The 10,964-nt window shown below is 40.0% G+C and overlaps 1 protein-coding gene across 1 annotated transcript in view; it reads left to right on the top strand.

Moving 5' to 3' along the window:
* Positions 1-10,462, top strand: part of ATXN7 (ataxin 7) — a 34,295-nt gene extending 23,833 nt beyond the window's left edge. The window contains exons 2-10 of the mRNA XM_010141909.1: positions 1,533-1,785; positions 2,471-2,733; positions 3,592-3,674; positions 5,394-5,659; positions 6,055-6,253; positions 7,067-7,188; positions 7,474-8,428; positions 9,830-9,965; positions 10,250-10,462. Coding sequence (XP_010140211.1) covers positions 1,533-1,785; positions 2,471-2,733; positions 3,592-3,674; positions 5,394-5,659; positions 6,055-6,253; positions 7,067-7,188; positions 7,474-8,428; positions 9,830-9,847 — 2,159 coding nt within the window. The 3' untranslated portion in view covers positions 9,848-9,965; positions 10,250-10,462. The remainder of the gene's footprint in view (positions 1-1,532; positions 1,786-2,470; positions 2,734-3,591; positions 3,675-5,393; positions 5,660-6,054; positions 6,254-7,066; positions 7,189-7,473; positions 8,429-9,829; positions 9,966-10,249) is intronic.
* Positions 10,463-10,964: the final 502 nt, after the last annotated feature.

The raw sequence follows: 10,964 nt of genomic DNA, 5'->3' as shown, positions 1-10,964 counted from the left end.
TTTTTTGTTTTTCCCTTCCCCCTGAGCTATGAACATATTTAAAATGCCGCCACCCTACCTGCAAGGAGTCAGCTTGCCAGGAGTTAGAATCCTGTGTATTCCTCTTGCACTGCTGGAGCAGCTGGACTTTTTTCCTCTGGTTATTGCTGTTGAATGCTGTTGCACCCCTGCTTGTCAGAGCTGTGCAGTGGGTGATGTGCCTGATGACATCGGTGCAGGGTTGGTGCTCACTTTTTGATGGCTTCCAGTTACCAGTGGAGTCCTGGTCGGTCGTTGTCCGAGTGACATGCGATTGCTGTTTTTAGGATTGGGGGAAAACAGGTCACATAAGCAGAACATGGATGTATTAATCTACATTCTTAAGAACATTACAGGCTTGTGTATGGGTTGTGCTGGACTTGACTGTCACTCTCTTGGCTGCAGTAGTGGTAACATCATGAGTAGCTGCTACTTTCACAGTTTAAGTAAACTTAAGTCAAAGTCTGTAAGCTGATCCTGGGGTTAATCAGTGGTGGATTTGGGCACCCTTGACAGTACTTGGCTGAGAAAGACGTGTTACTGCTGAGGAGGAGAAAGGTGTCTTTCCACTACCCTGACAGACCTGCTAATTCTTGGTTGTTTCTTAGGTCTGTGGTTTGCATATACTTGGTTTCCAGACGCGTCTCTTAAGCAGGTGTTGATTACACAGATCACAGAGGAATCAGAGGTGTCCAAGTATCAGTCAAGCAAACGGTCCATTAACATGTCCATGTGTAGACAGAGCTGGTACCCCCTGAGGCTGTCAAATAATTTATTTTCCAACACATTCATTGATGGAACCTGACCACTCTTAATTCAAATGTTCCGTTGGTTTTGTTTGGTTGGGGGCTTTTATTGTAGAAGAATATCTGTGGCTCCTTTGATGTTGTTCCTAAATAAAGATCTTCCCTGAACTGTTCATACTATGAGGAAAAATTGATAGAATTAATAAGAGGAAAACAAAACAAAACCCCTCACACCACCCCAAAATATAGGTCAATATTTGAGCTGATCTCAGGGGCGTTCCACACTGAAGGTCTAGGAGATGATACCAGAAGATTGTCATCAAGTGGAAGTTAAAATCTTGGCTCCAGTATAGTTTTGACCGTTAGGAGTCATACACAGAGATGATAATTGTCCTCTGAGGAAATCTGATATTTAAGCTTGCTTGGCCTGAGGATAGGAGTCTCTTTGCTTTGTGGTTCTGAGGTCTGGGTTTGATTCTCACTTTCTTGTTCTTTTAAGATGGGAGAGAGAGTGGGGAGTGTTATTAAAAGCTAAGCTTTAGGGGCTGAGGAACGTAGCACCCAGAGTTAAGAGACTCCCATAACCGACTGGGGACCAGCAAAGAGTGAAGCCTCATGAATTACAGTGAGGCTTGAATCCTATGTGCTCTGTGTGTGGCACGAGAACTCCTAAGCCAATTAAAGGAAAAATGTTAATGGGGTAAATGACAACATGAAAATTGTTTCTGTTTGGGAGCTTAAAACCCCCTTTTTTTTCCTTCTTTTCAGAAAGAAGACACAGCTCCTCCAGCAAGCCGCCTTTGACTCCTCCCACCTCTTCAGTATTTTCCCTCATTTCATCTTTTCCTTCAAAAAACAAAGGTAGCAGTGGAAGTGGGAGCAATCGTTCATCCAGTGGAGGTACTAGTGCATCATCATCAAATTCCAAGTTGTTGAAATTACCCAAAGACAAGCTGCAGATCAGCGGAAACAACAGGTTAATGCATTCGGTACAGCACAGCAAAGTTCCCCACGACAAAATGTGAGTATGCGTTTTGACAACGAGGTAGGTGATGTTACTTGTGTAGCCGCTGTTATATCAGCAGAATGTCCTGTTTTCCAGAGGGTTTTGTTTAAGAGGTAATCTCTTTAAACTCCTCCAGCTCTTTTCCAGCAGCCCAGTCTAAGATTATAGGTAACACTCATGACTATGTTGAACAAGAACTCTTGCAAAGCTGTGTCTTAAATCACTGTAAATAAAGGTATTTTATTAGAGGCTCTTAATTCTTTGATCTAATCTGCATACTTTGATTATAAGGGAGTTTCAGCTCTGGTTCAGGTGATTTTTGACCTGCATTTGTGAGATTGCAGAACTGAAAATATAATTTACTGTCACAGAACAGGGCATTTCTCATTGGATAGTAACACACCCATTCCAGTTGCTTTATTAATATGTTGTATCCGTGAACCCAAATAAGTTTCTGAAGTCCCTTATGACTCTCTGAAATACAATGAAATGGGGAAAAGAGGACAAAAGAGATATGGACATCATCAAAAACATGAAAATAAAAAAGATAAGAATAAGAAAACTGGAAATGGAGGAAGGCTTACATTTGTATTGTTAATAGATCAGAGTATTGTTGACTAATAACAGATTTAAAGTACTTTTTATAATTTATGACTATTATTGACCATTCCCCCCCCCCTTTGTTTTTCATAAATAATAGTATGACTCCATCTGTCAAAGTGGAAAAGATTCATCCAAAGATAGATGGTGCCCAACTGAAAGCTGCTGTTGGTCCAACTTGTTCTACTACTGTGAGTTCCTCAATAAAGACTGGCCTTAATTGTCCCTCAATACCAAAGCCACCCTTGCCTTCCCCTGGACAGATACTGAATGGTAAAGGTCTTCTCTCTGTGCCTCCATTTTTGGAAAAGAAACCTGAAGAAAATACAAACAATAGGAAATTTTTACATAAAAGATTGTCAGGTAATTATTTTTAATTATCAATTTGCTATATTTCTCTTATTAGTGTATCTATAGAAATAATATATAGAAATAAGTTTCAGAAGTAAATGAAATACTTCTATAACACTGTAACTTGTAATTAGGTGTGTTTAATATATTAGAATTTGAATCTGTGACTTGACTCTTTAAGAACACAAACAACTTGAAATGTGGCTGTTGCTTTCAGAAACCATACAGACCTCAAAGGCCTGTCAGTTCTTACAGTTCTAAAATTACATTTTTCTGCTCTCTGTAAAGATTTTTTTTTTTTTTTTTCCCCTTTTTTTACTTGGAAGGTCCAAATTTATTACATTTTTCTGCTCTCTGTAAAGATTTTTTTTTTTTTTTTTCCCCTGCTTCTACATGGAAGGTCCAAATGTACACAGAAAATGGAACAACTGGTGCCTCAAATTCAAAAATGTAAACCCAGGCTGCTCTTTACACTTTTCAAACGTAATAACTTTGAGTGTTAGTAGAAGGGTAGAAAAGTTCTTTACACCAAGCCCGACAACAAAACCCCTCCACTTGCTTGTCACAGTTCACCTTGCAGCTGACCTCTTAATGCTGACGTGCAGGATCTGCTCCTCCTTCGGGCTCCCTCACAACTGTACATTTCTCCATTCTGTTTGTAGATGTCAGATCTGTATTTCAGCACACCATAAACTTGCTGAGAGTGTGGAAAATTTTATCTGTACAATTTTATTGTGCATTTTTATTTGTACATTCACTGGTATTACCTTTGAAAACAGTTTCCAGTATGGTAACGTTTTATAATGAAAATAAGTGCTAGAATTTCAAAACGCCTTTTGATAACTTTTCAATGCTGTGTGCCTTTGACAGAGAGAGAATTTGATCCTGATATATACTGTGGCGTCATTGATGTGGAAACCAGGAAACCTTGTACTAGGTCTTTGACATGCAAGGTAGGGTATCTTCATCAGAATAAGATTATGTGATGTTTTAATGCATTTTCCTGAGGAATATGACAGAAAACTGCAAATTTGCTGTCAGTAATTCCCACTTGCACATGGTACCTCTCTGAACATGTTGTCCAGAACCAAGAAGGAATTGCTTTAATGTTCAGTTAATAATTTATTCAAAACCAAATTTCTTAAATTAACCTGGATATCTGTATTTTCATATAAACCCTTTAAACATGGATGTTGGCGTGGGACAGATGATGTTACTCCACAGGTAGGTAGTAGGGGGCCAGCATGATGCTCTTTTTGAGGTTAACCTTTGGGTCATAGACCATGAATTTTAAAATCCCTCATTAAAATTAAAAGTATTATTTGTTTATGCAGGATTTAAATCAGTGAAGCTCCTCTCCTCTCACACCCCTTCCTTTCCCCTCATCAGAGTCTGCAGCAGATGCTTAGGAGGTGTTTGTGTAAATGCTAATGCTGCTTGAGGTACGCTACAGCCAGCTCAGAAATGAGTCCTCTGAAAAGGCCACAGAGTGTGCCTAGAGGTCAAACTCTAGATTATACGCGCCCAGAAATCTTTTAGTCAGATGAAATGTGTCCTCTGGCTCAAAAATTTTTGGTAACAGAGGGATATTGCTTAGTCCCGAGCAACCAAACCACAGATCTCCCACAGTTGTGTTGTATTTAGCTCCTTTCCTGCAGAGCAGCTGAGCTGTCAGTAGGGGAAGCTCCTGGTAAATAAACCACCTCCGGAAGAAAGGTAAATGAAGCTGCTGCTGATGACCCGGAGAAATGGAACTTGACACATTGCCCTTTTGGAATTACCAGGGGAAGCAATTGCTTTGCTAATAGAGGAGGCAAAAGCTTCAGGATTTTGCACAAGAACTAGGCAAATCGAAAGTGCAAAAGAGAAAGTGAAAACGTTTTTCAGCAATTCCTTGTACTTTACCTACTCAAAGTATTTTTTGGAATTGCTGTTTGTGTCTGAATTACGTGATAATGATTTCTACCTACTAAAATGAACCCAATCCCAATTTTTTTGCTACATGGAAAAAAAAGGTGATATATTTGACTGTAACAATTCTGAAAAATAAGTTCCACCTATTTAAACTTACCTTGGATTTGTGTCATGTATACACATGGACATCTTACGTGTAGCCTTCGGGGCACTGAAAGGACTTGGAGTTCTGTCTGACTGTGGCTTCTGCTGTATTTTTTTGCATTCCTCAATATCTATTTGATTATAATAGTTTTCAAGGAGTAGATTAGTATAGAGAAGGCAGCAAAGTATTTTTATAAATATTTTTCGTGTCTCCCATTAGAAGCCTGATTTTAAACATTTTAACACATAAACTGTGTTAAATATTTTCGTAAATGAAAGTAAATATTTAGTATTTTTGGTCGTGCACTAGTTGGCAATTAATATCAATGTAACAAAGATATTTTCAATTCTAGTCTCAACATTATAAGACCTTGGGCAGTTTCTTTTTTAAAACAAAACCTTTTACTTACTTGCTGGTTTTTGTTATCTGGTATGAGATAGGGTTATAATCATCCAATGAATAATTTTAAAGTTTGTTTTCTAAGGCATTCTTCTGTTTTACTAAATCATGAGTGTGGTCATTTTCTCTGTTCTAGAGCTCCAGACGTGTTTTGAGTGTTTGATTTCCACAAATCTAATAGCCTGGGCTTAATGACTTATTTATGGTTTTGCAGACACATTCCTTAACCCAGCGGAGGGCTGTACAGGGTCGAAGAAAACGATTTGATGTGTTATTAGCCGAGCACAAAAGCAAAACCAGGGAAAAGGAACTTCTTCGACATTCGGATCATCATCAGCAGATGCCCCCTCTCAGGGAACCACATCCCTCACCTACTAAAACTTCCCAGGAGCTGCACCAAAATTCTCATGGAGTTACTCTTACAGAAACAAAGCCTTTATTACCTAATAAACCCAAACCTCACCCCCCCAGTCTTCCAAGGTAAGGAAAATCCAGTGGTGTGAAATTAATACTGGTATCTGCATCAGGTGGATTTTGAAACAGCAACATGGATCTGTTAGGGCAGTGTTTTTGCTCTAGGCCCAGTGACTGTCAGCAATTATGCTGAGCTGTAACTGCTGGGGAGGAGGGTTGGGAGTTTGAAGTGGTAAAGCTGACTTGTTGCTGAACTGCTGTGAGTGATGCGACTGGGCACTGCTGCGTTTGCAGAGGCACTGTACCTCTGTCCTTCCTCTCGGAGGATGTGTTAAGAGACTATGGAATATATCAGAAGTCTGTTAATGTAGATTTCCTTCTCTCAGTCACAGTAAGCACTGAATCTTGGAAATTTTAACCAGGCTTGGTTCAATAACACCTTTACTGCTTGCCTTGCCCAGGCCTCCAGGCTGTCCAGCCCAGCACAGTGGAAATGCCCCTAGTGAGTCTCCTTCTGTCCACGAGTCCCCACACCCTCCCTTGCCTGCAGCTGAGCCAGCATCTCGGTTATCCAGTGATGAGGGAGAATGTGATGAAAAAGAAGAGCCTGTTGAAAAACTGGATTGTCATTATTCAGGTCATCATCCTCAACCAGCCGCTGTACGTTTTCAGTAAAAGTTAACCTTGGGATCTTGCTGGCTCTGAACTTGTAGACAAATTACTTGGGGGTTTTAAGGGTGGTTTTCTATTGGGTATGTGATTTTTTTTTTTTTTTCCTAGAGTTTAAGAGAATTATTTTGTTGCCTAGTAGGCAGTAAATGTTTAGCTAAAATTGTAAAGTAAACGTGTTAAAGAAATGTGTCTGGAGTTCACTTCCCCAATCCAAAAGAAATCGAAATGCAAAAATACTGAGGATGAAATTGGTACCTGCTCTAAAGGGCTGTGGTTTGGAATAAGGACATGTGAACAGAGCCTTTTTGGTGAGATTTTGTTACTGGACTTCCCCACACATGCACACAATTTTTTTTTTTCCAAGGTGCCAATCATAACAGTAAAATTAAAAGCACAAGCTTTGTTGCCTAGCCTGTGTATCAAATTATCTCCCTTTTAAAACAGGCTATGAGCAGATGGCTCCTCGGAAGTAGATGTTTTATATGTGTGTGTGTGTATATATATATAATAGTTTTATATACACACACACAGTTTTATCAGAGAGATTCAAATTCGACTGCTGCTTTCGGTCAGAAGTATGGGAGTATCGGATGAGAAGAAAATTATTCCAACATATTAAGGCCAAAATTTAAAATAGTTGTTACACCATAGAAATACAAATTCCAATTCATAGTTCTTTATCCCTGATTTAAATATCTAAATGCATATTCATTTAGTAGTATTTATTTATAAACAAGTGTATTGTTATTCAGAGAGTTGGTACCGGAAGTAGGAAACACCAATAAAATTCTGTCTTTTCAGTTTTGCACATTTGGTAGTCGGCAAATTGGAAGAGGTTATTACGTGTTTGACAAGCGGTGGAACCATATGCGATGTGCACTTGACTTCATGTTGGAGAAGCATCTTAATTCACAGATGTGGAAGTGAGTAGAACTGAAAGAGCTCCTATTCTTTGTATCGTAGGAGTACGTGAAGCCGGTGATGCTCGTTAAAGACCAGTGATCTTGTGTTCACATTAATCAGAGCAAAGGCTGATAGTCTATGCTTTATGTTTTTTGCAACAATTAATTTAATAAAGTATTTTAGTGGTGTTACTTGACCTCGAGTTACAGTTAACTCGAGCTGTGATGTATCATTATTAGACTGGCTTTTATTTCAAAGGTTGGTAGCTATGGAGGTTTTTGTTTGTTTTTTCTCTTCACCTGCAGGAAAATTCCTCCAGCGTCTAGTAACACAGCATCAGTTCGTACACCACATCGGACAAACTCAATGCCTGCTTCACAGTATGGTGTCAGCGCAGCGGGTTTCCTCTTACCCACCACGGTTATGTCATCGCCAGCATTGGTATCTCCTTCCTGTGTGTCTCTGAATAACAAATCGGTACCATCACATGGAACGACGCTGAATGCCAATCCTGCCGCTCTGGGTGCAGTGGATCCTGTCTGCAGTATGCAATCAAGACAAGTGTCTTCATCCGCTTCAACACCTACAGTGCTTTCCTCTGTACCTTCACCTATGCCCAGCAAACCTCAGAAAATGAAATCCAGCAAATCTTTTAAACCTAAGGAATCTTCTGCTGGCAGTGGCACCTGTAACAGTACCGGCAGCGTCAGTAGCAGCGGCGGCTCAGGAAAGAAGCGTAAAAACAGTTCCGCACTGCTAGCACCTTCTCATTCCACAGAGTCCTTTAGAAAAAACTGTGTGGTTAACTCTGGAAACTCCGGGACTTCCTATCATCCATCGGTGACAGCTTCGTCCCACAGCGTTGGCCTCAACTGTATGACTAGCAAAGCTAACTCCGTTAGCCTCAAACATGACCAATCAGGGAGGGGTCCTCCGACTGGAAGCCCTGCAGAATCGATAAAGAGGATGAGTGTGATGATGAACAGCAGCGACTCCACACTCTCCTTAGGACCGTTTGTTCATCAGTCCAGCGAACTGGCTGTCAATTCACACAGCAGTTTTTCACATTCACATGCTTCCCTTGACAAATTAATAGGAAAGAAAAGAAAGTGCTCACCGGGTTCAAGCAGCATCAACAGCAGCAACAGCAGCAAATCAAACAAAGTTGCCAAATTGACATCGGTGAACAATGTTCATGCAAAACACACTGGTGCAATCCCAGGGACGCAGGGACTGATGAACAATTCTCTTTTTCATCAGGTAGGAAACCTTGTTTCGAACTAACCCAATGCGAACATGCCTCTTCACGTGCTTATATTACGTGTGTTCCCTTCGTTATTAGCTGGCCAATTCCAGATCCTAATCAAGTAAAAGATAGTTCTCTTGTCCACTACTCGGAGTGTTTCTATACTGTATTTACAGAAGATTTCTATAAATACTCTCAAAATGTACGTTTTAAAGTACAACCTTAAATATGACGTTCCAAGTTGCGTAGATGTGCCTGTGGATTGCTCTCAGCCATGGAATTGAGCTGTGTGTCTCAGTCTGGCTCCTCGTTTCTGTGTCAGTAATAAACATTCTACAAAGTGGAACATAACGATGCTGACAACAGAACTGTGACACTGTGACAAAATAAGCCAGTTATCCCAAGGTGTGGTTGACTGATTTCTTAGTAATAATGAGATAAAATGTCATAAATAAGATAGAAACCTTTTTGGTCGGTAAAACAAACAGATTTACTATAAAGGAAGCAGATCTTTTATGTATATATGTAAGATCCCATTTTAAAAATGAGTTTGGGGTTTTGCTGTTTTAAACAATCACACTGGAAAAGTTGTGTATTGGGAGAGACAGTCTTGGTAAGTTGGGATGGGAGATAATTTAGAAACCAGAGGCTCAGACTTCTTAATACTACTATTCAAATTGACTTGGGTGATCGCTTGGAGGGGTTAATTTGATACACTTGAGGAGGTTGTAGAAGATGGAGCTTTAGGGAGTAGGTTTAGAACTAGATTTTTCAGGATTGAAAACCCAAGAAACTTTTTGTTTCTTCTGGTGCTACTGACCTGAAATCTGCATGTGTGGAGAGCTGGGAGGTCAGTAAGAGCTTTTTCAGAATGGCTTCTTGATTTTCAGTTTCAACCATCAAGGAAGATTTTCTCCATGATGTTGTGTTTACTATAATTAAAAAAAAAAAAAGACATTCAACTGGCTGAATTTATTTCTGGACTTGCCTAATAGTTACTATTTCAACTATGCAGTATGAATAAGAGAAATACAATTTGAGAGAATCAAGGAAGGAAATAATGTCTGAAAGCATTTGCCCAGGGAGATGGTGGAGTCCCCGTCCCTGGAGGCGTTTAAGAGTTGTGTAGATGTGGTGCTGAGGGACATGGTTTAGGGACCCTGGCAGCACAGGGTGAATGGTTAGACTTGATGATCTTAAAGGTCTCTTCCAACCAGATGATCCTATGATTAAACTTCAAAGTGCTTCAGCTTGATAATTGCCAAGTCCCAGAGAAGCCGACCACGTGTTAGTGGTGTCGCATCGTGCCTGCCGATTCTCCCCAAAATATGCTGCTCTTACCCAGAAAATGTCTTTTAAGGGCATCTGCTGTAACAGCTCAGCTCACTCATCCTTCTCTTTTTTTTGCTCAAAAGCCAAAGGCGCGTCCCTGATAGCTGAATGCACCGTGGTGAGAAACGAACTGGACAATTTTCACTACAAGCAAAACCTCCATCTGGATTTCTGGACTCCAAGATGCCTTGACTTTTCCCAACTTCCCATGGTCCTCAGGTGTGGAAATCTACTGGACTGTCACTTAAACAAGGAATTTCCCTGAAGCCATGTCTGTAGCAGCGACTATACTAGAAATGGACACTGGAAGAAGTTCAGCCACATAATTGCTCTTATCAGTGTTAACGGTGGTCTGGACTGTGCTACGAATCTGTGAGATTTTCCTTACAGGAGTACGTCATCTTGCCACTATTCGACATAGATTGGCTGGGCAAACGAATGTTTTCTGGGGGGAAATAAACGTTACTGTGTACTTATTTTTATACTGATGGTGTCTTTTGTAGGTGATAGCTAAGCAGACGGACACCCTCAACGGAGAGGACCCCGCGCAAGGGGGAAAAATGCGTGAGGCACAACGGCAAGAAGCCCTCAAGAAGGGAATATGGCTTTAGTGTTTTTATAGCAATGTTCCTTTAATGGGATATAAAAATAGCACAATTCAAAAAACAGTCTGTGTTTTGCCCAGCCTTTTGCAAGTAATTTGGGATAAGAAGCTATCAGGAGTTTAAAAAACAAAAAACAAAAATCCTAACAAAACCCAGAAAAACTTGTTTGAGGCCGTTGCTCAGAGAACAAGTATAAAAATGTCATACCTGCATGATACAAACCCGATTTTCAATCCTTGTGACTAGGATGTGATTGCCGAAGAAAGCGAAAGTTAATTTTGTGTTTTTTAAAAATCCAAACCCATCAGACAGACAAAGGCAAATAACCTCTATGCCCAAAGAACGTATTTATTGACCTGTATACCACAGACCTTGGTTATTTAAAACAAGTAACAACTGCTTGGGTTAAATCAGGCTGGATTTGCCTTCCAGCTGGTAAAAACAGCCCTTTTAAAATGAAGTGTTTAAAGTATTTAAATATTTTCTATAAAACATTGAAGTCAGTTTCTTTCTGCCTTGTTTGTAGAACTGAACTGAGAACATGTTATGCTTTCAACCACTCAGAGGTTGTTTTATTTTTTAATTTTGGAATTAACAGCAGTTAGACAGCAGA

The sequence above is a fragment of the Buceros rhinoceros genome, unplaced genomic scaffold, assembly GCF_000710305.1.
Source record: "Buceros rhinoceros silvestris isolate BGI_N320 unplaced genomic scaffold, ASM71030v1 scaffold10278, whole genome shotgun sequence".
In the NCBI taxonomy this organism is placed as follows: domain Eukaryota; kingdom Metazoa; phylum Chordata; class Aves; order Bucerotiformes; family Bucerotidae; genus Buceros; species Buceros rhinoceros.
The sequence above is the reverse complement of the archived record's forward strand: the minus strand, read 5'-3'. Positions and strand labels throughout refer to the sequence as shown.